Genomic DNA, 27786 nt, shown 5'->3' on the forward strand with positions numbered 1-27786 from the left:
CCTGACAGATTTTTGCCCCAGATCCCTAAATGGCTCCCTCAAGGATTGGGCTGGGTTTAGCAGGCCAATGCTCAAACCACTGAGCTATCCCTCCCCCCTAAAATACTCCTGTTTGCAGTGTAATATTTCCAAAGGCCTACACTATTGCACATTTCCTAGCAACAGGGGCTTAGGAGGTGGAGGAGGAAACTTCTGACCTTAAACAAGTCATCACTAATATGGCATTCAACATCTGACCACAAATCTATTTCAGACATAGGTTTCACCCTGCCAAGGCTCAAATGTACAAACAAGACCCAGAATGAGGGACACAACAATACATGAGGGAGCTGGATATGTGGATTTAATTTCTTTATCATGTAAAAAGTACTCCTTAATCTCAGTTCAAGACACAATCTTCTGATGACTTATTACAGTGCTCCTAATGAAGGGGGTGAATTTCCATAATTTTAAGGACCAGGGACTTGGTGGAAAGACATGCCATATTTTGTATTTGACTTTCTATATTTAAACAGAACATACAAGATTAACAATGATTAGAATTGCATATAAAATGTCCCTCATTCATTCTATATGGCTATTAATTGTTTAGGGAGATCCAAGTGCTCAGCAGAGTTTTATTATGATAGCACAAGTACTTTTGGAGATTTCTTTCTCCCCCAAAATTTGAGCTGTATGTTACAGCAGCTATGAGAATCTTCTTGATGAGTGCTAGAATTGTGACATCAGAGGTAACAGCCAATCATACATTTGACTAGTTTATATATATAATGTTCTACTAGTTAAAAGACTGCAATCATTGCCTTTTTAACTTCTCTCGCTTTATGCTATTTGTAGCTATTGTACCTTCTGACATCAGAGTCATAGGAGATGGCTTATTAGATGCAATGGAATTTTGTTACAGAACATAAAATATGTAAAATACAGACATATCTATATACATACTTACATACATAAATAAAGAGCTGTATAGATACAAGCAAAGATTTACAGGCATCACTGAGCAGTGGGGTTGACATTAATTACAGTATGTTCAAGAGGAAAAGCAGGAAGAAGTTTATTCAGGTATGTCTAAAATCACCTTAGAAGTAAAAATAAATGTCATATGTGATAACACAGCAACTTGCTATGTGAGAAATTCTCCCCTTCCATGTAATTTTAATTCCTGAGTTACAGCTTCAACACATCTGACAATCTCAGTATTTGGGGATTTATTTATTTTTAAATCTCAACATTAGCTAAAAATCATTAATTGTGCATTGACAATCACAGCTCAGCAAGGCTTGTATTGTAAATGTTGCCAGAAGAGACTGCACTTGTATCAAGGAATTTAATTGTCATCATGCCAATGTAAACTATAGAACAATGATAATGCCCAACACCTCTGACCTTTCTGGATTCTATTTTCAAGATTAATCCTGGAACACAGAGGAATGACATCCTGAGGTCCAAATTTTTTTCTAGGTTTTCTACAGAACCTGTAATCAAATCCTGACCACAAATTTTTAACACACTTAATTCATTACAAAGGAGTTAAAACTGTATAATAAATTACAAGTGTAGAGATAGATTACTTACGATGTACAGTCTGGAAAACAAAATATTGAACACCAAACCAGTGGTTCGTTTAAAAATGAATATTTAGAGTTAACACCAGATTTCTTAAGAAGGTTCTTTAAGAGAGTTATAAGCCAAAACAGCCATTTGTTGAAAAAATATCCATGTTTCTCAAGTCTGAGTAGTTATGCTTTTAAAAGTTTAAAGCAATGAATATGTTAATTCTTTATATTACAATAAATTTGCTATAGCCACATGCAGCATAATACTCTTGCAGTAAACTAGTGAGTTTACTATTAGAATAGCTGATTAGGTGCCTCACTTTACACAGACTTGTCTCATATTGGTACAAATATTTCTTTGACGTATTTTGTCCCGTTTCAGAGTTATTAACTCCCATACACAATAGAGAAGGAAGCCGTCCAAAGGAGAGAAAGCCCTGAGTCCTCAGTTCAAAATTTCCTGCCAAAAGCATAGCACTGAATTTCAGTAAAATATTTCTGATTTGATATTAATTTGATTTTGTCACTACTTCCATGTGGTGAGCACGGGCTTTCCTGAATCTCTTGCTCGATTTCCTTTTAGTCCAATGGATTGCCCAGAACGGCTTCTCAAATCACGATCAGCTCCATCACTTTGTGCCATCTCTTCATCATACCTAAAATATAATAATTTTTTCAGTGTCTCAGTCTCATAATCACTGGACAGCAGAGATCATAAGAATGACCTTTCCTTAGTTCTTTTTTGTTTAATATTTAACATTCACATTTTTTAAAGTATGGATCCTATTCTATAAACACGCATCTTAAAATGAACTATTCATGTGGGGTGAAACGCCTCACATAAGTTATTCATGTGGGTAAGCGTTCACAGGATTGAACCCTATGACACTATAGTAAAATGAGCCCTATTATACTTCACTATTTATGAAAAACAGGCACATCATCATCAGAGTTTCTATTATAGCAGACACAAATAATTGTAGAGCTTGTGAAACTATTTGAGGCATGTACTTCTGCATTTCTTTTCTCATCACTTCGTCTAATAGACTTGTGCATAAATAGAAACATTAGCTTGCTGCTTATGCAGTACTGTCACAATCCAGCGTATCAAACACAGAAATAACTGGAACATCAGAAAAGCTGGATTGTGACACGAGTTAATAGAATTAAGCAAGAAGGGTGGGCTGATTAGATATTCAAGATATAAGATTCAATCTGAACACAATCTATCAACATCAGAAGTACCTATTAATTTAATATATTTTTGATAATATGTATTTTGTAAAGCTTGCCACAGTGACAAGTATCTCTTTAAATGTACAAACTCAATATGGCCTGAAATAATCCCACTATCCATTGATTTAACAGTTGCTGGAGGCATCCAAAGGCAGAATTTGACTCTAAATATATAAATGTCAATAATCAAAATAGAAAGATACAGCTACAATATTTTTCAGTCAAACAGGATTCCATCTGTACCTATTAACTAATACTAAATGCAGATCCTCAGTGTTCATAGCTATCACGTAGCTAACATTAATTATAAAGGTATGCTCCAATCTTGCGAACACTTATGCATGTGACTAAATTTACTCACATGCATAAGTGTTTGCAGAATCGGGGCCTTAGATAAAATAGATGGTATGAATTAGTGGGTCAGCTAACACACTGTACTACAGTACTATTAATTCCTGACCAGGCTCTCAAACATTTAGCTTTTGAAACTGGTCCAAATGGAACAGGGAATTTGATTACAAATTCAGCATCCCCCTAAATGCATAAGCCAATCTCATACATTAAAATAGGGATACTCTTTTTCCAACGTCCCCCTTCATCGCACATTCATTATACCAGATTAAAAATAATCTTGCAATTCATGGTTTTAACATCCCATCAATGAATCACAACAGTTGGGTGACATAATTCCCATGATTTAAGAGAATTTTTAAAATTTTCTTGGTACATATAATGCATTTAACTGTTACCCACGCCTTATACTCAGTCTAAAATACATACTATATATCTGTTGGATATATCTTTAAGAGTGAAATTCATTTCACCAACATATACCCTGAATAAATCAACGTTTTTGCAGGTGAAGTGCAGGGGCTCACCAGGAAGGGGACATCAACCCACAACTAAGGCTCCAGGCAGGAGTGCAAACCCTTGGAAGCTGCTATTCCAGCCCTAAACACGGTAATTAAGTGATACAGAGCACTTTATGTTTTTCCTCCACACCTGGATGAATTTCATCACATCTACAGGGTTCTAAATTAATCTTCTCTCTCTCAAGAAGAACATGTTCATATTTACATAGGACATTGCTAAAACTTACAAAATCTCATAATTTCCAAGAGCTTCTTTTGGTGGAGATTTATTCCATTTACAGTCTGGAATTTCACCATTAGGCACAGCAATGTTAAGTGTGTCATTAATAAGATTATATTTGAGGATACGATCATTGGCTGTACTGGAGGTAAGAGAAGGGGAAGCATTGACCTATTAAAAACAAAGACATTTTATTTTCAGCAACTTCCTTTTGACTAAAATATGATCCCCTATAAACTAATCATCAGCATTTCAACATATAGCCTTTTCTTTGAACAAAACCATTGCAAGGAAACAGTGCATTTCCTACAGATTTTATTTTTGAAGTATCATTCATTCTCCTTAGGGTCTGACTGTAGATTTTTGTTGGGAGCAGGTTCATCTGTGCTAATCAAGCAGCCTCTGGGGATTTATACCTTTAGTTCACACCAAATAAAGAAGAGGCAAGTTTCTCACTCGCTTTGCCCCTTCCTAGCAGTTGTTACATATGGACTGGTGGGGCTCTTTATTCTGGAGTTATTGCTTTTTACCTGTATCCCTCCTCTGAACTCCCCATTTCCACACATTTCTCTGGCTGGCAAAGTGGGTAAGAAGTCTGACAGTTTTTTAAATGTATGCTTAACCATTATATATAAAGATAAGATGTAGGGGAAAATAATAGGGTAGTGATACATTAGACATGGGGTTTGGACAGGAGTTAACATACCATGGAAGTTTGTATAATTCATACAATAAATGTATACAACCCTGCATTATTTCAAGCTTATTCTTCTAATATGTATATCCCTTATTTTCTAGCTTTCCTACAATTTCAAGCTGTGTAATACACAGTATCTAAGCTTTAGCAGGGTTAGATTTACACTGCACTGAGCCAGTGCCAATCTTCCATCTACTGGTGCACTAGTAAGGTTGCTGGCATTCAGACAGCTCTTGGAGTCCAAGCACATCATGAATGCACCTGGTTTTGATTTTTGCTGACCAGACCAGAACACAGGTTTCTCCTGAATTCTGATATCCTGCAACTCCCACAGCCCATTTTGTTGCCTGTTTTACTTTCCAACAGCCTTCCCCAACCACCTTCATCTGGAAAAGGGAAAATAAAGCTCAGGTTTGAAAAAGCAGATGTATACTGTGAATGGAAATTGTGAGGAGGGTTGTTTATAAAATGTACATAACTTTACCTCAATAAGCCATGGTTTAAGCTTGTCATCGATGATAATATCGTATCCATAGCACTCAAAGCAGTGTTTATCATTGTTCATTACAGGCTGAAACAAGTTAAGAAGAAATGTATATTAAAGAAGAAACATTTACTAAGTAACTTGAAAGATTATACATTACTATATTTCTCTACTATTATTTTTCTAGGTATCACATACAAATATAATACCAATTGTCTATGGCAGTTTTCTTAGTACAAGTTTTCTGCTCTGACTTCCCAATACAACATTAATATATTTAGGATTCATTTTTTATAAAAATGTCATCTTCTCAAGCTGTGTCTGAGTATTATCATACTAATCAGTGTATTAACAGAACATATTTGACTACAGCGCTTTCATTTAGTTTCACCTGTGTATCTTACAGCATCTGGTGAGTATGAAAACAAGAATGTTAAAGGCTTTCATGCCATACGTGAAATTAGAAATAATCTTACATTTTTATCTATAAAAATACAAATTTACCTAATCATTAACGCTTTCACTTTCAAATTAAATGTGACTTATCCAAAGACACTTGTTTATTATAGTGTTGTAACGATGCAGCAAAGATGGAGTTCAATCCCAGTTACTGACTAGATCCTTATATTTAAAATACTTTATCTCTATATCATTATATTTAGCTCAAGTCCACTATGGCCATGAAAACTAAAACAGGTTAGGGACTGAATAATGCTGGGATGGAAATTCTCAAGAGATTCACTCGTTTTCCAGCATCAGCTAAGGTCTTAAAGTAGGAATGCCAGGGCATCTCTTCTCCTGTGCAAAAACACTCACCAAATCATTTCAAGCAGTGGTTCTCAACCATGTGTATGCCTACCCCTGGGGGTACGTCAACTCATCTAGATATTTGCCTAGTCTTATAACAGGCTACATAAAAAGTACTAGCAAAGTCAGTACAAGCTAAAATTTCATACAGACAATGACTTGTTTATACTGCTCTATATACTATACACTGAAATGTAAGTACAATATTTATGTTCCAATTGATTTATTTGATAATTATATGATAAAAATGAGAAAGTAAGCAATTTTTCAGTAAGAGTGTGCAGCAACGCTTTTGTATTTTTATGTCTGATTTTGTAAGCAAGCCGTTTTTAAGTGAGATGAAATTTGGGGTACACACGACAAATCAGATTCCTGAAAAGGGGTACAATAGTCTGGAAAAGTTGAGAACCACTGATTCAAAGAACCCTTTGTAGCAGGTCAGTATAGATGATTTCCATAAATTAATACTGAAAGGTTTTCAGTCTTGCAGGGCGTAGGGGAAGGAAGGAAAAGCATTTCTCCTGTTAAGTTTAGGAAATAGAAAGGAGCACTGAAGCTATCAGAACACTTCCTTCTCTGTACATTATTTGTTTTCCTTCCGCTCCTCACATTGTTTCTCTTCTCTTTTACAATTCTGTTAATATTGGGATGAACTGCCTTTTCTTCTAGCATCTAATTTGGCACTTTGGGAAACTGCCTTCTGTAAATGCCTGCAGCTACCCATATACTATAAAGCTCTGTCAAGCTATTCAGGAGGAAAGGAGATACATGATCGTGCCATAGTTTTTTGACATGAGTTTGGGATAACTATATTACTCATATATCAGAGAGCCGCAAATAAGTTACACAAATTCTCTAAACAAAATGGAAGAAAGAACCTTAACACCCTGGCATTTTGTTTGACAAATTGTCTTCCCAGGCTATTTCCTTCTACGACAAATTTGTTACTACTGAAACATGTCATGGCTGGGCAGAGGTTAGGGTAATTCAAAAGGGCAGTATACAGTGACTTTAAATGAGAGTAAGAGTTTGTGATGGTTTCAGCACATTAATTTACTCATTTAATATACACACAAAGAGCTTGCCCCCACAATCAGGTTTCTCCAAGCACTCTCAGCTCTACAGGGACACTGAGAGGTGACAGAGTTTTTAAAAAGAACAAAAAGGTAAGATGGTAGCTCGAGAGCATCAGCATTCAAAAACAACAATCCAGCAGCAGGAAATGAATTGCTTTAGTTTTTTTCTTTACTGTAAACTTGTTTTCATGACTATTGAAAGTCTGCAGCCACGAGGGTAACTCTGGCAGCATTCCATTAACACTACTCACTGCAACGGCCTTCAGCGACTGCACAATTATCCAATGAATGTCATCGAACAGTTTGCTAGTGACCTCCTTTCCACGAGTACTCTCTAGATACAAGCGCAAGTTACTCACTGTCCATTTGCCTCCGTGGATATGATTGTAGTCATCCTATAGAGTTAAGGAGTTAATTCAGTCTCATGGAGTTTGCAATTATTTAGCAGTTGTATTCTCATCCGTACAAACTTACACTTGTTTCTAAGCACAAGTTTATTTTTTAAAACTATTTTTACTGTATGACATTTTGCAGGATATGTAAGGCCCCAATTTGTACTTTGCACAGCCTTCTATGTAACACAGAACACATTTTAAATCACCTACATATAATTACATAGCAAATCATAAAAACAAGTGTTAGAACTTGTCTTGTGGTAATTACAATTACATAAGAACAATAATTAACCAGAAGCTGCATTTTGACAGTCTAACGATGTAAGAGAGGACAAAGGAAATGCAGTTTAGGATTGGAATGATTGGGAGATCAGATTTTCAAGACTGAAAGGAAAGGGCTAGGTTTGGGGAGAGGGTTGTTTCATTGGAGAGGAGGACTAGAAGAGTGGTTAATTTAACAATGGTTAAACCACTGTTAAGTTAACCTTTTAAAAAACATAGCACTGACAGCAAGTTTGAAAGTCTCTGAAACACATGAAATATGACCAGTCATTTCTATTGTGAGTAGTCAGTCTTTTCCCCAGCAGGAAAAAAATTTGATCTAATAGTCAGCACTCACTGGGAGACACCAGCACCAGTCTCAGTCATGAACATACAGAAACAATGACAGCAATGTTCTTCAACACTGTATTTAAAATTATTTTTAATTCATAATTTTGATAAAGTATATCTGGCTACCTCTAGAATTTTAGACTGTACTGCAACTGTAAATGGAAAAGAGGGCTACTCTGTATTTATCCCTCATATTTATCCTTTTAGGAAGCTAACCTGTGAAGTCTTGAAATATATTGTGCTTGAAAGGCAAAGAAGACAAACTGAGGGTACTCCAGAACTGGCAAGCAAGACACACACTAATCAAGCTCCTGAGTAACTGTGGCAGTTTGTATCCCTATGTTCACCCTTTTTACAAAACTCTAGTGGATTTTGTACGAAGTATGCCTTGTGAGGTATCATTTGAAAACTCATAATTTGCTGATCATTATTACCCTGGTAAAATATCTGGCAACACTGTATGTAAAATTATACGGTTCTACTGTATAACATTACTGAGACACATTCCAAGTTTAGAAAAGCAGGCACAAAACAGTTCCTCAAAGACAAAAGGCAAACTGATGCCTCAGCCAGGTGTCAACAAAATCAAATGGACTATCACCTGTTTAAGTGGCCACTCTTTGGTAGGAAAAAGGGTGCGAGCAAGAAATCTACATTTTGGCAAAGAAACAGCTGTAGATTCCCCTTCCCACAGACCATCTGTCTCCTGAACCTCAGCTGGAGATGACTTTCAAAGAAAAAGAGGACTATAAGAAAAGGGAAGAGAGGCTCCAAAATACTCCTCCCTTTCTTCTCAGGCATCAACGCCACCTGAAGGACAAGAAAATTAACACTGAACTGGGGGAAGTGGTCCTGGCTGAAATAAGACTAGTGAAGCATGTGACGAGAGAAACCTTTGCTTTAAATTCATTTAGCTTGTTAAGTAAGATATTCATATTCATCCTTTTATTTTCTTGTAACCAGTTCTGACTCTTATGCCTGATTACTTGTAATCACTTAAAATCTATCTTTCTGTAGTTAATAAATTTGATTGTTTTATCTAAACCAGCGCGTGTTTGGATTGAAGTGTTTGGAAAACTTCATTTTGGGATAGTAAGATTTGTGCATATCATTTCTATTAATGAAATGATGGATTTTACATCATTTTGTATTGTCCTGTGCTGGGCAGTACAAGACACACATTTCTGGGGGAAAGTCTGGAACTGGGCGTTTGCTGGTGTTGCCTTGAAGTGTAATTGAGGTGTGGCTGGCTATAGCACTCATACAGTATAGCTGGGAGTGATTTACATGCTGAGGGCGGTGTGAGAGCAGACCAGAAGTGGTTGCTCTCATAGCGAAGCCATGTAAAAGGCACTACAGATTGGAGAATTGAGGGAACACAGCTGTCTATCGGTCCAGATTGTACCCCGAAGAATGTCACAGTGCCTCTCAGTGTATATTTTTTAGCTTTATAAAGGCTCTTCTCAGAAAGTTTCCAAGAACGTTATTTATTTTGTGAGGCTGCTAAATTATAAACCACAATGTGCCCTGGAAACAAAAATAAAACTTTAGTGGAAGACTGTGTTTACCCATCTGAGAACAAAGCATAAGAAGCCTCTCTATTTATTTATAGGCTTTTCTACAGTGCTCATCTTTGTAGTGTCTGAGAACTTGTACAGAATGAAGCATCTGAAACATGTGATTCTCACAACTTGCCCCATGAGAAACTTCTTAAGATTCCAAATTCCTGCTAGGGGATGTACATCAAAGCTTCAACCCCGTTCAATCTACACTTTGATTCCAGAATACCTGTCCTGAAAGTCTGAGCAGATGTGACTAGATAGAGTGATGCATATCATGTGCTGGTTAACAAAGAACATGATAGCAAATTGGACCACACCGTGTCACTTATATCTGCCATGAGGCCCACAAGAAATCTCCAACCAATTCTGGCTAGGTAGAGACAGAAGGGATTGCTGTTATTTTGTTTACATTTTACACACACACACAAAAGTTCAGTGATTTAGACCCAAATATCCAAGTGTTTGTTTATTATTACTGAAAGAGAATTTCCCTTCCCTTTGTTCCTATTTTTTTGTTTCACTTGCTTGCTTGATCTTATCTGAAATTAGATTATAAACTTTTTGAGGGATGGACTATGTCTTCCCATGTATTTGCACCACACATAATACAAAGAGACCACAATCGAGAACTACTGGAATACTAATAAATAATTTAAGTTAAAAGTTAATTTCCCTGGACTTGAACTAAGATTTCAGAGGAAACCCATGACCTTAATCTCATGATAATTTGGGCACTCATAATAGTTTATACAAAAAGCAAGAATCTTGTTCTAGCATTTACCTATCTGATTGATTAAGATCGCTTCCACAGCTACAGAGCTTTCATATAGCAGAACAACATATATTGACTTGTCTATGGGCCCTTCAGAGGTGGATAGGGTTACTTAACAATTTCTGCTGGCATTTCCTCTCCCAAGTAGACTTTACATTCCTCAATCATTTCTAGGCTGAACTACTCTAATGTGCATTACTGGGAGCAGACCTAACCTTGAAAGTAATACAGTCGAGCTGATAGGGAACATGGCTTGCTTGCTAACTGGGACACGTATACCTAAAACCTGAATTCCAATCTCAACCCCATCAGCCTGTTCACTGCCAAGTGCAATGGAGGGTGTCAATTATGTATAAAGTTCTAAATAGCTTGGGCCACAGCTACCTCCAAGACCAATTCTCCTTGTGTCCTATCTTATCAGTTAACTAGCTGGAATGTTTTTGAGAGCTAAGGGTACGTCTACACTTACCTCCGGGTCCGACGGCAGGCAATCGGTGTTCTGGGATCGATCCCGGAAGTGCTCGCCGTCGACGCCGGTACTCCAGCTCAGCGAGAGGAGTACGCGGCATCGACGGGGGAGCCTGCCTGCAGCGTCTGGACCCGCGGTAAGTTCGGACTAAGGTACTTCGAATTCAGCTACGTTATTAACGTAGCTGAATTTGCGTACCTTAGTCCGAAGTGGGGGGGTAGTGTGGACCAGGCCTAAGTTCTCAGATGACAAGGAATATTCACTATTGGGGAAAAAGAGCATTCATTGGTGAGCGACCTTGTCTTTCAAATTTACTCCTGCTTATAGCCACTAAAGTCAGAACTTAACGATGTTTAAGATTTGTGTTATTATTGCAGTACTGCCCAGAGGCCCTGGTTAGAATCCGAGCCCTGTTGTACTATGCACTGTACAAATACAGTAGGAGATAGACCTTGCCCTAAAGAGTTTAGGATTTTAAATAAAGTAACTCCTCACTTAAAGTCGTCCTGGTTAACGTTGTTTCGTTGTTACGTTGCTGATCAATTAGGGAACATGCTCATTTAAAGTTGTGCAATGCTCCCTTCTAACGTCGTTTGGCAGCCGCCTGCTTTGTCCACTGCTTGCAGGAAGAGCAGCCCGTTGGAGCTAGCTGGTGGGGGCTTGTAACTAGGGTGGACCAGCAGCCCCCCTATCAGCTCCCCGCTCCCCTAAGTTCCCTGTGCTGCAGCCACCCAGCAGGCTATCAATTGCCGGGCAGTTCAGCTGTCCCTCCCCCCCACTGCCATGTGGTGCTCCTGCCCTCTGCCTTGGAGCTGCTCCCAGAGACTCCTGCTTGCTGTGCAGGGAGGGGAAAGGGGGGGCTAATGTCAGGGTGTCCCCCTCCCCCCTCCACCCCACTTATCCCTTCTTCATATAGAGGAGGGAGGGAACACGGATGGAGAGAGATAGAGAGAGCTTGGGGCAGCAGCTGCTGTCTCAACTTCCTGATCCACTTAAAAAGACAATGCACTTAAGAGTGGGTCAGCTTACTTAAAGGGGCAGTGTGCATCTCTCTCTCTCTCCCACACACACAAAGTGTGTGTCTGTCTCTGTCTGCTATGCTGTCTCCCCTCCCTCGTGTTCGTGCTGCCTTGTGTGAGAGGCTACATTAACAACGTGTTAACCCTTGAGGGCTCAGCCGAATGCTAGTTCATCATTTAGCAGCAAGGCATTCCCTGGGAAATATCCCTCCCTCTTCCACCCTCTAACTTCACCACCTTCACAATCATCATAGCTGTGAACAGTATTAAATTGTTTAAAACATATACTGTGTGTATATCTATATAATATATAGCTTTTTGTCTGGTGAAAAAAATTTCCCTGGAACCTCACCCCCCTATTTACATTAATTCTTATGGGGAAATTGGATTCGTTTAACATCATTTCGCTTAAAGTCGCATTTTTCAGGATAGAACTACTACATTAAGCGAGGAGTTACTGTACTATATTTAATCTATTTTAAGACACCATCAAAAATGTAAAATACAAAACGATCAGGTACAATTTGATTAAGTATTTATAATTGATAGTTGGGGCAATGATATAAGGTACAAAGCTGTACATTTATCTATAGCCACATTTATGGCCACTTTAAAATGCTAGTGCTTAGGTACAGCTTTATAGACTTATGAATACATATGCTTTTAACTGTTGCAGTTTGAAACTGAAAATATCCACATTATAGTGCTGCTCTGTGTTCCATCTATTATCTCATGTGCTTTTGAAGTAATATGAATCAATTACGTTTTGCAAATAAAATGCATAACATAAATATTTAGCTCAGATGACTTAATGAGGAGGAGGGTGAAGAACAGACCAAAATACACAAGCGCTTATATTCCATTTTTATGCCATTTAAAATAATCCAGTCTGCTATTAAATTAGCATTTTTGAAACTCAAACACTTACCCCATGTTTCTGAATGGCAACATTTGTAAGATGTACAAACATGTTATCTAATTCGCTTGTACTTGGTGTATATTTTACTGTGCAAAACCGGCAAAATCCAAGTTTATACCTTAAACAAAAAAAGACATTTAATATGTTAAATGCAACTAGAGTTGAGGAAAACAGCATTCTAAAATACTAGATGCTTGGTAAATTTCTCTGTACAATGCGTGCAGAACCTTTTGGCTGAATATATCTTAACATTAAAAAAAAAAAAGAGCTAGAAATTAGTTTGATCTTACATGTAACACCGCAGCGGACGATACGTAGACACTAAAACATACAAGCGCAGGTCAAATTTCTTCCCACCAATCAGTAATGGATTGTTGATATAGAGAGAAATTACATAGGCTTCTTTAGAAGATTGAGAAACAAACCTGGAAAAAGTACATATAGTATGTTTCAGAATGTGCTGATTAAATGTTGAAACGTTTTCCTCCCTTAGAAGCAGTCTCTCAAAAAGTAATGAAGTTCTAACTTTACTAAAATCCTATATCACACTTCAATTAAGTTTTAATATTATGCTGGTTAATGTGTGCAGGGCACTTGGTTTCACTGTGTACAAAAACATAGCTAAAACAAATGAGTGGGATTAGCTGTCCATTTAAGTTTTTTACATTTCACTGTTATAAGAAGAGCATTTAGGCTCTGACTCAGCAAGCTATTTTATTTAGCAAAGCCCTTAAATACAGACTTGAGTGCGTCACTAATTGGGGCCTTTGCAATTATGTTTATCAGTAGTCAATATCGATGATTTAAACCATCAAGCCACGTTAATGGCAACATCAGTTTGCCTCTTAAATTATCAATAATTTTTAATAAGATCTGACTGTTAAAAGTCCTCTCGGAAATGCGGTCACCAACATTTTTAAACCCGAGGGGAAAAAAGACAACTAAGAAAAAAAATGCAAAAAAGAAGTTCTTCAGGTTGCTTTTGTATTGGAAGGCTACTTGTCTCACAGTTACTTTGTATTGGAAGGCTACTTGTCTCACAGTTACTTTTTTAATCAGAATGGGATAATAAAAATGGTCAAGCGATACAGATTTTTCTCTTGGTAGAGCAGCCACATTCCTCCTCTGTGTTGGGTGGGATAGGCGACAAAAACAAGGATCATGGTCCCTTTCCCCAAGCTTCTTCCTCTTCTGACTCATTGTGAGGATGCTCTATTCCTTCCTCCTACTTTAATGCAAGTCTTAGATTTTATGGCTTCCCTATTCATGAGGCCCAGCTGTCAGCTCTGCTCTTTAACTGCCTAATAGGCCACAGCCAATAGCTCCTCTCTCCAGGCCCCTTATTGAAGGCAGTCCATGCAGGCTGTTTTTTTGTACGCAGAACAGTGAAAAGATTTCATGGTTCAACTGAGGATGGGGTTGCACAATGTCACACAATCTTCCTCAGACTGAAAATGAAGTCACTTACTAGAAGCGAAAGACTTTCCTCTAACTCACAATTCTTTAATGCTGTGAAGCAAAATCATTATTCCAGTCTGCCCATGCAATTTTATTCCTCACATAGCTGGGCATACAAACCCTGCACCTTCACAGAAAGCATATTTATATAGTGTAGCTCACTGAATTAGTGCTTGTGCCACATGGCACCAAATGCAATAATTGGCACTAAGAGCTGTTTGAAGCAGGAAGTCATTAAATGAGAAATTGCAACTATAATGAAGTAATGCTAAGTGGTTAGGTGCACGGAAAGAGTTCTCCGTTAGTGAATTGATATTAAGCATGCCAGACTGTGATAGAATATTACAAAATACACCAAAAATGGGGGAGAAGGAGGTTAAACTTACGAAGATGTTTTACTGTCTCGAGACCACTTTTTAATTTGAGAGAGTTTATTGATAAGAAATATCCCCTTCCCCTGGGCTTTCCCGCAAGGTTTCATAATCCAGGTGCTGGAAGGATTTTTTCTGAATTCTTCAACAAACAGGTTGTAATCAGCAGGGAGCATAAAGGTGACAGGCACAAAATCTACATCAGCAAACAAAAGGCAAGATTTAGAACTTCAGTTCTAGCAAGGATATCAATCTATGCAGGTAAAAATATCTTCGCTGGCTTTCCATTCTTCAGTACAGATTGACTACTGTGTCCTTGTCTGATCTACCCCCTTTTGATATGAGAGAACATAAGACCACAACATAAGATCAGCAATACTGTGGAAGACCAATGGTCCATCTAACCCAGAGTCCTGTCTTCCGACTGTGGTCAGTGCCAGAACAGAACAGGGCAATTACTGAGTGATCCATCCTGTATGGTCCATTCCCAGCTTCTGGCAGTCAAAGGTTTAGGGTCACCCAGAGCACAGGTTGTATCCCTGACCATCTTGGCCAAAAGCTATTGATGGACCTAACTTCCATGAACTTATCTAATTTTTATTTTTACCCAGTTATAATTTTGGCCTTCACAACGTCCTCTGGCAACACATTCCACAGATTGACTGTGCGTTGTATGAAGTACATCCTTATGTTTGTTTTACATCTGCTGCCTATTAATTTCATTGGGTGACCCTGTTTTGTGTGTTATGTGAAGGGGTAAATACTTTCTTATGCACATTCTCCACATCATTCATGCTTTTATAGACCTCTATCATATTCCCATTTAGTCATTCCTTTTCTAAGATGAACAGTCCCCGTCTGTTTAATCTCTCCTCATATGGAAGCTATTTCATACCGAAGTCATTTTTGTTGCCTTTCTCTGTACTTTTTCCTTTTTTGAGATTGTGCAACCAGAACTGCATGCAGTATTCAAGGTATGGGTATACCATGATTTATATAGTGGCATTATAATATTTTCTGTCTTAGTATCTATCACTTTCTCAATGGTTCCTAACATTGTTAGCTTTTTTCACTGCCACTGCATACTGATGTTTTCAGAGAACTATCCATAATGACTCCAAGATCTCTTTCTTAAGTGGTTAACAGCCAATTTAGACCCCAACATTTTGTATGTATAGTTGGGATTATGTTTTCCTATATGCATTACTTTGCACTTATCAATGCTGAATTTCATCTGCCATTTTGTTGCCCAGTCAGCTTTGGACTTACGGTAACTATCTTCAGTAGGTTTGTATCATCTGCAGATGTTACCACCTCATTGTTTACTCCCTTTTCTTGATCATTTATGAATAGCACTGGTTCCAGTACAGATCCTTGCAGGATCCCACTATTTACTTCTCTCCACTGTGAGAAATGACCATTTATTCCTACCATTTGTTTCCTATCTTTTAACCAGTTACGAATCCAGGAGAGGACCTTCTCTCTTATCCTAGGACTACTTACTTTAGTTAAGAGTCTCTGGTATGGGACCTTGTCAAAGGCTTTCTTAATGTCCAAGTACACTATATAAACTGGATTACCCTTGTCCACATGTTTGTTGACACTGTCAAAGAATTCTAATAGATTGGTATGGCATGATTTCCCTTTACAAAAGCCACGTTGACTCTTTCCGAAGATATTATGTTCATCTATGTGTCTGATAATTCTGTTCTTAGCTACAGTTTCAACAAATTTGCCTGATATTGAAGTTATGCTTACCAGCCTGTAATTGCCTTTTGGAGCCTTTTTAAAAAATTGGTGCTATATTATCTATCCTTCAGTCATCTGGTACAGAGGCTGAGTTAAGCACTAGGTTACATACCACAGTTAGTAGTTCTACAATTTCATATTTTGAATTCCTTCAGAACTCTTAGGTGAAAACCATCTGATCCTGGTGACTACTGCTATTTAATTTATTAATTTGTTTCAAAACCTCCTCTACTGACACCTCAATCTGGGACAACTTGGAAAAAACGGAAAATGGAATTTGGTAGGTTCTAAAGTGAAAAATCTTTTAAAGGTTTTAATATTTTGTCCCACGAATAAGAGAAAGCTGTTTTAGTTTTGAAATAGTTGGTAAAAAGTTCTAGAATCTCACAGCTAAGTCTCTGCATGAAACCCCAAACCTTCCCAACAGCCTCTTCCATCCTTCTTCTTTTGGTTCTGTGGCAACACACCTCTTTCGTCATATCAGGGCTGAGTGTTTCTCTCTCTGCGTTGAGAGGGTCTGGGGTAAATCAGTCCCACTCTGGAGGTTTAATACTTCACACTGGTTTATTGACAATATTTACTGGTTAGGCCTTAGGGTTGGCCCGAGGTCTTCTTTAAACAAAAACAAAAAAATTACATTTCCTAACTCCCACTGGAACACTGATTCTTCTTATGTCGGCTACTAATTGCCAGCCACCCTCTCTAACCCACTTTGGGCCCAGCTATGCTGGGAACCAAGGCCTCCTCTCCAAACAGAAATAAACACTAAATTTCCCCTTATGGGGAAAACCAACTCTTTATCTAGAAGAAGCCTTTTCCCCTGGCTGCACACAACCCTTCTGCAGCTTGAATCTCATCCCTCTTCTCTTTTCACTGTTAATGGGAGAGGTTTTTAAAGGCCGCAGGCTGCCCTTAATTAGATTCAGGTGTTTATAATTAACCTGAGCTAACCTCTTCCACTTCATAGGGAAAAAGGCTTTAACTATTCTACAACTGATATACCTGCTTTCAACCACACTTCCAGAACTGAGGTCTAGTTCTGATTAAAAAGTGAGAAAATTCTTAACCTTAATAAAAGGGAAATAATGGCTTTTTGTGATAGTGATTCAGAGTAACTTTTAAAAGGGGCCACCCAAAGTATGTCAATTAAAAATAATGTTAACTTTGTTATCAGCACCAATTTAGAAGCTTAAAACATGTGTCTGCAAATTGGATTTGTCTTCCTCCATATATGTGACTAGTGGTATACAAGAGGAGCATATGGTTCGGTACTCTGAGTTTAGAACCGGGAACAAGGAACACCCAAGTGTTAATCCCAATTATTAACTGCCTCTGAAGCCCTGAGCAAGTTACAGGCCCTTTGCCTCATTTTCTCTATTTGTAGAAGATTTATCCATTAACTTTCAAGGCAATGTTTGAGAAGAGCTTTAAAAATGTAATACACTATATAAAATACTAAGAATTATTTGTGTTCTTTTTGCTAGTGTGGTGAGTGAGCCTGAAGTTTTTTTTACTCACTTGTTCACACGCAAGAACAATATCATGACTAAGGCTACATTTATGTCATGGAAGCCCTGCTACATCACTAGAACCACTACTATAAATGTACCGTTGGCAAGATACTAGCAAAGATGCCAAGGACTGAATGTGGACATTGAATTATGGCACCCTTAAAAACAGTCTTTAACGAGCAGCACCGAGGCACTTTGACAGGTAATTTGGTGATACTTGCAATTTCATTGCCTATGCCAAACATACTCTGCAGATTAAAAAAAATACGCAATTTTAGTCTCCAAGACTTTCTGACATCTCTGAGCACTAAATTTTCTGAAAGCATCATACTAAAGCTGTGACGTGCAAATTTATCTAGCTTAGGCAAGAATCCCAAACGGATTCCAACATCCAATACTGCTTTTGTTTGAAGTGCATTAATCTGCAGTTTTATCCTACTATTATCACAAAATGAACATGTATAATCTATGTGTGGTCAATAACAAGAACGATGCTGGCAGTCAGAAATATATACCTAAATAAATATATTTTCCATTCTCATCTTTCTCTGCAAGAGGACTCCCTTCTTTTTCTAGTTCTTTCCTATATCTCTTGATATTTTTCACCATCAAGTCCTTCCTTGTCAGCTCATAATGGTTCGGGAAATGGTTGACGATTTGGTCATCAGAAAGCCGGTAACCAGTTTCCACACTGAAAACATTGCGGATGGTTTGTACGCTCATCCTAGAAGGTGAAACAAATGTCAGATGATTTCCTCACAAGCAACAACATTCAAAAGGAGGACAATCAAGTTGTTGTCTCCTTTATTTTCTAATTTCACTTTGGTTAGTGTACTGAATTTAGAAGATTAAAAGAAAAAAGACTAAGCATAATGTTAAGGAATACTACTTTTAAGGGAATCTGTGACCCTCTCTGTGTTTAACATTTCTCTTTATAGGATGGATACTTAGGTTATGATTGAAACTTCAGCACATCCTGAACCAATGTTAGTGAATCCAGATGAAACCCTGCCAGACAAGACTGCAGGCCTACAGGCACTATTTACTCCTACGCCAGTTCTGAAACCAGGGCAGGGACAGAAGGGAGTCAACTTGTGCCCATCCTATCTTGGCACTATCAGTGGCCAATCAGTCAACAACAGGGCTTGGGAACACCCAATGCATGTCCACACACCATAGCAGCACCTCTCTGGAGCTACTATCTTGTTCTTCAAAATCTCAACTTTCCTTTTCTATAAAAAGAAAGGAAATCTAACTTATGTTTTGAATGAAACGTCAAAAATATGAATATGATTCAGAGACATCTGCAAGTCTGCAAAGAGCCTGGAACAATAGCTCTGGGAGGTGTGAACTGCACTATTCAGCTCTGTAAGGTGCGGGTCCCACTTGGACACCCACATTGCTAACTATTTCATTCCTCATCTAAGAAAGGAGAGGGAGGGTCACAGATCTGCACCATTTACTGTGACTGACTATGACAATCAAGGTCCAGACACTCCAAGGGGACAAGAGGCCTGAACTCCAAATAGGCAAATGAATCAACTGGTTCTATACAATATTGACTAAAGTCTTTTACAAAAGTCTGTAATGTTCTAAACATGGTCATTATGAGATCTATATACAGACCATTGTTATGAATTCATGTATACAGAAAACAGTGCTCATGATTTGTAGTGCCGTCAAGCAGGGAGGGGCTGCCTCCCCAACCAGAAGAGACTAGCTCCAAGCACCTAATATTGTACAATCCAGGAAAAGACAAATGATGGGCCTTTAGAGTTAGGCTATGTCTACATTGGCAACTGGACGACAAAACTTTTGTCTTTCAGAGGTGTTAAAAAACACACACACACACACACGTACACACACACACCCCGAAAGACAAAAGTTTTGCCAACAAGTGGCAGTATGAACAGCTCTTTATCGGCAGGAGTGCTCCCCTGCCGACAACGCTAATGCTGCTGGTTGGGAGTGGAAGTTTTTTTGTCAGCAGGAGAGTCGACAAACAGCAGCTACACTGCGCGCCTTTTAGCGGCACAGCTGTAGCGGCACAGTTGTGTTGCTAAAAACTGTGTAGTGTAGACATAGCCTTAGTGAGAAAACACAGACATCCCAGCTAGAATTTCCCCACCCTGAATAACCAGAAGTCACCGAGACAAGAGAAAAAAACAAAAGAAGAGAAAAAGCCCTTTCAAATAGGAGGCTTGAAAGTGAGGTCTCCATTCAGAAACTAAGGGACAGTCAATTGGCGGGCACTGTCCGTGAAACCGTGGATCCTCTCTATGACATGGGGTACGCTGGGAAACTGTTCAGAGGCAATAGGCAACTTATGTTAGAAAGTGAAGTTTATCTAATTTGGAAATGTAAAGCCTAAGGTTATATCTTTGCATTTATTTTCTGTGTAACTTGAATGTGTATGCTTCCCCTTTCAATCTATGATTTTTCTATTAAATAAACTTTTTGTTTAGTTGCACCCCAAGCAGGTCTCTGATGTGCAAACTGTGGGGAGTGTGTGCGCCAAAGCAAGCTGGTATCTGGGGGGCTGGTTTCATGCCTTCAGGGATGATGAACCAAAGGGGAAAAGTCTGAGTGTCTGGTGATTAACAACTCAGGTTGGATGAATTTGGGGAGACTTGGGATCAGAACGGCTGTTGGGGTCACCCTGCAAGGAGCAATTAGGCTGGTGGAAGCCAAGGTGAGACCTTTATGCTTGTGGGTTGGCTACCAGTGGCAGGGCTCTGAGCCACAACAGCATAGCATTAACCCCCAATCAGGGGCAAGGGATTCTTCCTAAAAGCATGTGCGTGGAGGTGGGGGGGAAACATGAGGCATGGCCTGGGGGCAGGGCCTATGGGGCTGACAAGCTGCAGCTGGACCATGGTAAGAGCCACCCGGGCAGCTGTGGGGAGCCGTGGCCCCTCTAGCTGCCTGGACGGGGAGCCCGGGGGGGAGGGGAGGGACACGGGCTGGGGGGCTGCTCTCTGGGGCCCACCTCCCCCCAGGCAGGTGGAAGATCCGCAGCTCCCTGGGTTCCACGGACCACTCTTACCCGGGCCGGGCTCCAGCTTCCAGCTTGGCCGGGGAGGGGTGAGGCCTCAGGAGTTGATGAGTGGCAGAGGGCCGGGCCCGTGGCAAAAAGTGGACCTCTGCAGTCATAGGGCAAAAAGGGGGTTAGTGGGGTACAGATTGTAATAAGAATCCATAGCCCACTAACCCCCCTTTTGGGCCCATGAAAGCAGAGGTGTTAACGGACCAGTCTAACTTGAACGGTCCCTTAGTATATGTGCTAACTACTTATGCTAAACAATCTGTTCCATCTTGCATTTAGCTGTGATGCTCAGAGTACCTTTTCCAGACCTGAAGAAGATCTCTGTGTGGCTCAAAAGTTTGTCTCTCTCTCCAACAGAAGTTGGTCCAGTAAAACTAAAAGATATTACCTCACCTTGTCTCTCTAATATCGTGGGACTGACATATCTAAAACTACACTGCATGTGTTTCAGGTGGCAGCTTTTGAAAACAAAAACAAAAAACCAACCTACGAAACAATCAAAGAAAAAACCACACCTACCTCCTATGCCTCAATCCTACCACTGGATTAATACAGACAGGCCCCTGCACCCCTGGGGAGCCCTAATGACTTCAATGGGGCCTGCACAGGTAGAAGGGTCTCCTCATGCAGATGTAACTGCAGGATTAAGGCCCTGCAGTGCTGCAGAAAACACTGGCACTTTAATGGAGGCATGCTTCCCTTCAGTGTTACAAGACATCAGTGATATTCTACATTTGTATGGAGCCTTTAATTTTTAATATTAACAATAAATCATTAACACTGGTTTTAGTTATGGAAAAGTTCATTTTAAACTGTACCGCAAATTGAAAAATATGAGAATTCTTATATGTACTTACCAGTAAAAATTCCAGTCTTCATTTTCTGCCACCTGAATCCATCCTCTCTTTTCAAAGTTATTTATTAGCACGGACTTTTCTATGTCAGTTACCCATTTCACTTTTCCTGCCATTATCCTAAAGAAAAATCAACTTGTAGTATTGCATAGTTTCAAGACTGCCTCTCTTTCATTTTGTACTTAATACAGGCCAGATAAATCCAAATGGAGAAATGAAAGTGTATCCACAGGGTAACTTACCTTTAACCTTTTTAGAGGAGGAAGAAGTAAATTCATTCAGTATTTGAGAAAGACGATGGCTCCATTCGCACTAGAGACTGAAGTCCTATATTTATTCCCAGAACAGATATAGCATGGGTAGCAGTAGTTGCAAGCCTCTTTCATGCTGCCCTGACAGCATCCCTCAAATCTCACCTAAGGGACCACATTTAGGAATGAGAACGTAATTCAAGTCTCTATGGCCTCTCCAAAACTGCTAACAAGAGTACAGATTAGCATCAACTGTGCTAGTGACTATCTGTCCACTGAACTGAGAACACCAACTTGCCTTTATCTTGGATGTTTACAAAATAAAATTTCGTGTACTGGAAATTTTATCATTTATAGTCAACACTTAAATGAAAATCTCTCTTTTAAATGGGAGATATTTCATGGCCCACCTTACTCAGTAACTATGGAAACAACAATGTGAGACTATGTAAAGGATTTATGTTGTGAATCCTCTATCAAATATTCACAGTATACTGTAGGACACAACATTTTTTATTTAATTTCAAAATCTCCTTGTTGTTGTCATATGATTGTTTCTTTATTTCATATAACTGCTAGTTAGCAACTTGCTTCTGGTTGGGTGCATTGACAAGCAACTCTCAAGAGAGTTAACAATATTAATCTCCAGAATCAAGATCTTTACAACGCTTATTGGAGAAGAGCCCTTAAAAGCCACACCCTGATAAAATAGTCACTTCCTGTCATCTAGAGCTTATTTCCTATATCCCATTTCTCACATAGCAGCATAACACCCTTCTAATACACAATTAAAAAAAAAATCTAACAGAGACGTTATAATGAAGTCACTGAGGATCTCAGTGGGTGCAGGCATCTGGCAAAGTGGATCTAATTGGAAGAGCATGGTTTAACTATAACTATTATGCAACTAAATTAATTAGTGGAGCCAAAGATGACCTGTCTTTGTCTTCAACAGGGTTAAGTTATGATATGCAAAACCCCAATGTTACTATTCAATCCACAAGTCACTTTTAAAATTGAACTCCAGAGGAGTTGCCTAGTTAGCTCCCCCATAGCTATTTGAAAAAATGGAAAATTGCTGGCTCGTAATAGGTTAAAAAACCCACCCATCATTCTCTTCAGATCAAATGCTACTATTCTGACTGAGACAAACAAGAGTTCTCTTCTGGCTCTGCCTGGGACAACAGGCAAAGGATAAACTGCTGCCGAGAGCCAGAAAAAAATGTAAAAAACATCTCACACAATGCTCTGCATCTGTTCTGATATGTAAAATACAGATATCAAACGGAGAATAACTTAATAAATTAATTAAAGTGTATGATTTTCAAGTGAATCAGAAATTAAAACTTCAAACTCACATTTACTAGTGGACCCTCCATTATGCTTTTATTTTTTTTTACTGAAGATTAAAAAATAGTTCTGAATTGATATAAGGCAGACTTGTGTGAGAGAAAGTGTGATCTTGTGGTCAAGGCACAGGGAATAGAACTCAAAAGATCTGTCATCAATTCCCAGCTTTGCCACAGACTCTTCTTATGGGACCTGGGATAAATTACTTAATTTCTCTGTGGCTCAAGTTCAACCCTCACAGGAAGTATTATCCCCATTTGATATTTCTCCTACGTTTGTCTGTCTTGTCTATTTAGATTGTAAATTCTTCAGGGCAGGTGCCTCCTACTCCTATCTGTGGCCCTGATCCTGCAAAGATTTATGACCAGGCTTTAAAGGGCTCATTTAGCTGAAGGGAAGTGTGTTTTTCACTGTCAGTAAATGACTCACTAATGTATGTGATCTCACAGTAGTATTAAAAGCGCAAGCATTCAGGGCTTCTCACCCTTTTCTTCACTTCAAAGTAATCTATTAAAAACTAGAGGCACAATAAACTAATTTCTGAAAACCAAAATTAAATACAAAGGAAGTTGGCTGCCACAGCATCTTTTCCCGCATGGCCATCTTTTTACTAAGCCCTGGTCTACACTACGAGTTTAGGTCGAATTTAGCAGCGTTAGATCGATTTAACCCTGCACCCGTCCACACAATGAAGCCATTTTTGTCGACTTAAAGGGCGCTTAAAATCGATTTCGGTACTCCTCTCCGATGAGAGGATTAGCGCTGAAATCGACATCACCGGGTCAAATTTGGGGTAGTGTGGACACAATTCGACGGAATTGGCCTCCAGGAGCTATCCCAGAGTGCTCCATTGTGACCGCTCTGGACAGCGCTTTCAACTCAGATGCAGTACACAGCAAAAACCCCGGGAACTTTTGAATTTCATTTCCTGTTTGGCCAGTGTGGCGAGCTCATCAGCACAGGTGACCATGCAGTCCCAGAATCGCAAACGAGCTCCAGCATGGACTGAACGGGAGGTACTGGATCTGATCGCTGTTTGGGGAGACGAATCCGTGCTATCAGAACTCTGTTCCAAAAGACGAAATGCCAAAATATTTGAAAAAATCTCTAAGGGCATGATGGACAGAGGCTACAACAGGGACCCGCAGATATATATACCCTAAGATATTACAACACATCCTATATTTTCTTAAACAAGGCATCGGAGATACTGGCCTAGCAAAACAGCTCTACACTACCATACGGGAGAGAGAGGTTCAGTTACTAGTTCTGATATCTTGTTCCCAAGAAGGTTATGCACTCAGACCTGTGAGGAGGGTCTTCTAGAGATTTTTAAAACTGACTCCTCCAGTCTATTAAACCGCAGCTGACTAGTTAGTCCCCTCCCCTGTTTAACACCCTGGGCATATAACCACCTTCCAGGGTAAAAGGTGAATTTCAAAGCTACAGGAGAACTGAACCGTGTTTGTATCCTCCTTTATTGCTTCTTTGTGGTGATTAAAGACTGCCACAAAGTTTCTTTTTCTGCTCCCCCCCCCTTTTTTTTTAAATTAACACACACACACACACACACACATACTCTATCTAGGTACTTAAACAGGCCCTCCTTACTGGAGCATCTGAGTTCTTCACAAATGTATATGAATTTATCCTCACAACACAATTATGAGGATGGGAAATATCCCCACCAGGGCAACAGAGAGATTAGGTAACTTTTTGAAGGTGACAGAGGAAGTGTGTGGCAAAGTTAAGCACAGAATTTAACCTCCAGTGTCTAAACCACAAGACCATCCTTCCTTTCATTTAGGAACATTAAATCTTGATGTCCCTATTTTTAAAGGACCCAAGATCTAATGGGAGGTCAATAATACAAGAGACTCCAAATCATCAAAATATCCTGAGTGCTAAATTTATTATCCCAGGAGGATGCATAATTAAACTGTTTAAAGCTTTGTATTTTTTATAATGTATTTACAAATAACTGCAAGCAAAAATATTTGTCTTAACAGACTACAGTAACCCTGAAAAAGATTACAGGAAAGTAACAACATATATTCAACAGTATAGGTAATACTTTAAGGCTACAATCAAGGTAGTATAAATTTAATCCAATATCTAATGCTCAGTCTATAGGGATTTATATCCGATATGCCTCTCTCCCTCCTCCACCCCCACGCCCCCCACAGTGTGATTAGATCAGTGGTCACCAACCAGTAGATTGCGATTGACTGGTCGATCCTGGAGCCTCTGACAATCGATCACGATCTCCAGCCACTAAAAGTCTGGCCGCGCAGCATGGCTAAGGCTCTTTGCCTGCCCGTACCCCCACTCCTGAAAGAGGCCAACGCGTCCCTGTGGCCCAGGGGGTGGGGGCAGGGGGTCTCCGCAGGTACCGCCCCTGCAGCTCCCATTGGCCGGGAACGGGGAACTGCGGGAAATGGGAGCTGCAGGGACGGTGCCTGCAGGGAGGGGCAGCATGCGGAGCCTCATGCCCTCTTCCAGGGTCTGCAGGGACGTGCTAGCCGTTTCCGGGAATGGCACAGGGCTTGGGCAGGCAGGGAGCCTGCCTTAGCCCCGCTGTGCCGCCAACCGGGAGCCACCCGAGGTAAGTGCTGCCTGCCGGGAGCCCGCACCCCTCCCGCACCCCAACCCCCTGCCCTGAGCCCCCTCCAGGAGCCAGCACCCCAAACCCCCTGCCCCAGCCCTGAGCCCCCTCCCAGAGCCAGCAACCCATACCCCCTCCTGCACCCCAACACTCTGCCCCAGCCCACAGTCCCCTCCTGTACCCAAACTCCTTCCCAGAGATTGCACCCCTTACCCCCTCCTGTACCCCAACCCCCTACCCCAGGCTCAGCCTGGAGCCTCCTCCCACACTCCAAACCCCTCTGCCTCAGCCCAGAGCACACACCACCTCCCACATCCCTACCCCAGCCCGGTGAAAGTGTGTGAGGGTGCGGGAGAGTGAGCAAGGGAGGGAAGGGGGATGAGTGAATGGAGCAGGGCCTCGGGGAAGAGGCGGGGTAGATCCTGGGTTGCATTTACATTCAAAAAGTGATCTTGTGCATAAGAGGGTTGAAGACCACTGGATTAGATGATCTAAAAGGTTCTCTCCATCTCTGATGTTTAAGACTACAATTCTGAGTTCATACTCAAACAATACCCTTTAAAGTTAATATAAAAATCTCATTAAGTCAGTGGTAGTTTTGCCTGTGTAAGAGAACTGCAGGATCAGATTATCTGATACCAGGTATATTTTAAAAGTTCTTAAATATCAAATAAATGGGGCCTGAACAGTAAAAGTTGTACAATGATCTGATACATAACAAAATAAAAATATACATAAATTAATTAGAACTATAGAGATCAGTAATCCAGAATTACTAGAAACACATCACATATAAAGTGATAAATATAAACTAGATAAATACAAACTCCATAGGCCCACTCCCACAAGTGCTTACCACTACTGAACACAGTGTTTGCTACTGAGAGTAGTCCCATTGGGATAAGTCATGGACTAGGAACTCATGGTAGTACCAACTCACTAAGGGCTGGTCCACACTAACCCCCCAGTTCGAACTAAGATACGCAACTTCAGCTACGTGAATAACGTAGCTGAAGTCGAAGTATCTTAGTTCGAACTACAAGGTACTTACCGCGGGTCCACACGCGGCAGGCAGGCTCCCCCGTCGACTCCGCGTACTCCTCTCGCGGAGCAGGATTACTGGCGTCGACGGCGAGCACTTCCAGGATCGATTTATCGCGTCTAGACAAGACGCGATAAATTGATCCCAGAAGATCGATTGCTTACCAACGAACCCGGAGGTAAGTATAGACGTACCCTTAGTAGTAAGTATTTACAGGGTCAGAGCCCCAAGGCGTACCAGTGTCAAGGCTATGCAGAATTACATTTGGTATACTTAAAAGTGTATTAAAATACAAAGAATTACACACATACAATTTTTAAAAAACAGTCCCAAGATACTAAAGAGAGTGGGCCCTTCAGCAGTGTCTACAGATAGATAACATGTATTTCAATGTACATTTCTATAAAGCAGGTCATTAAAGATGTATCACGAGTACACGGTATAGAGTGGCTTGAGACACACCAATACACAATCACGGTGACATGGGTTATCACCATAGCAGCAATGTAGTTGAGCTGGGGCAGAATCTCCTCTTCTGGCACCCAGGGATGGAGGGATTAGTATGGGGTGGGCTGGGGAAGGTTGAGCTGGGCGAAGTGGGTCCCCCCCCCGGGGGGCGGGGGGGGCGGGGGTGGGGGGGGGGGGGGCCCCCCCCCCCGGGGGGGGGGGCTGGTGTGTCGCTGCGTGAAGGGTTCTCGGGCACCGTTCCTCTCCGCTGCTGCCTGGGGCGGGGGGTGTTGAACGGGAACCGCTACCCGCCGCGATGGGTACCCGCTCCAGGCCCCGCGGAGTCTCCGGCTCTCACCTGCCCGCGGGACGGGGCTGTTCCCGCCGGGACTCCGGCTGGGGC

The 27786-nt window shown here is 40.4% G+C and overlaps 1 protein-coding gene across 2 annotated transcripts; it reads right to left on the bottom strand.

Annotated features, from left to right (window-relative positions):
• Positions 1–308: 308 nt before the first annotated feature.
• On the bottom strand, positions 309–27773 carry TTLL1 (tubulin tyrosine ligase like 1). Of its 2 annotated transcripts, none has more exons than XM_024213960.3 (10): positions 27742–27773; positions 21692–21808; positions 18304–18512; positions 14544–14724; positions 12990–13124; positions 12709–12817; positions 7203–7346; positions 5069–5155; positions 3895–4058; positions 309–2215 (listed from the first exon to the last, which is right to left on the bottom strand). In XM_024213960.3, exons 2-10 carry the CDS (start codon positions 21802–21804, stop codon positions 2086–2088), a joined length of 1272 nt encoding a protein of 423 aa, XP_024069728.1. In that variant the 5' UTR covers positions 21805–21808; positions 27742–27773; the 3' UTR covers positions 309–2085. The 2 variants fall into 2 exon arrangements, with proteins under 2 accessions (XP_024069728.1, XP_024069718.1); XM_024213950.3 differs by lacking the exon at positions 27742–27773 and adding an exon at positions 21931–23223.
• Between the last annotated feature and the right edge of the window lie 13 nt (positions 27774–27786).

This window comes from Terrapene carolina, unplaced genomic scaffold (genome assembly GCF_002925995.2).
Source record: "Terrapene carolina triunguis isolate 2854851 unplaced genomic scaffold, T_m_triunguis-2.0 Scaffold112, whole genome shotgun sequence".
NCBI classification, from domain to species: domain Eukaryota; kingdom Metazoa; phylum Chordata; order Testudines; family Emydidae; genus Terrapene; species Terrapene triunguis.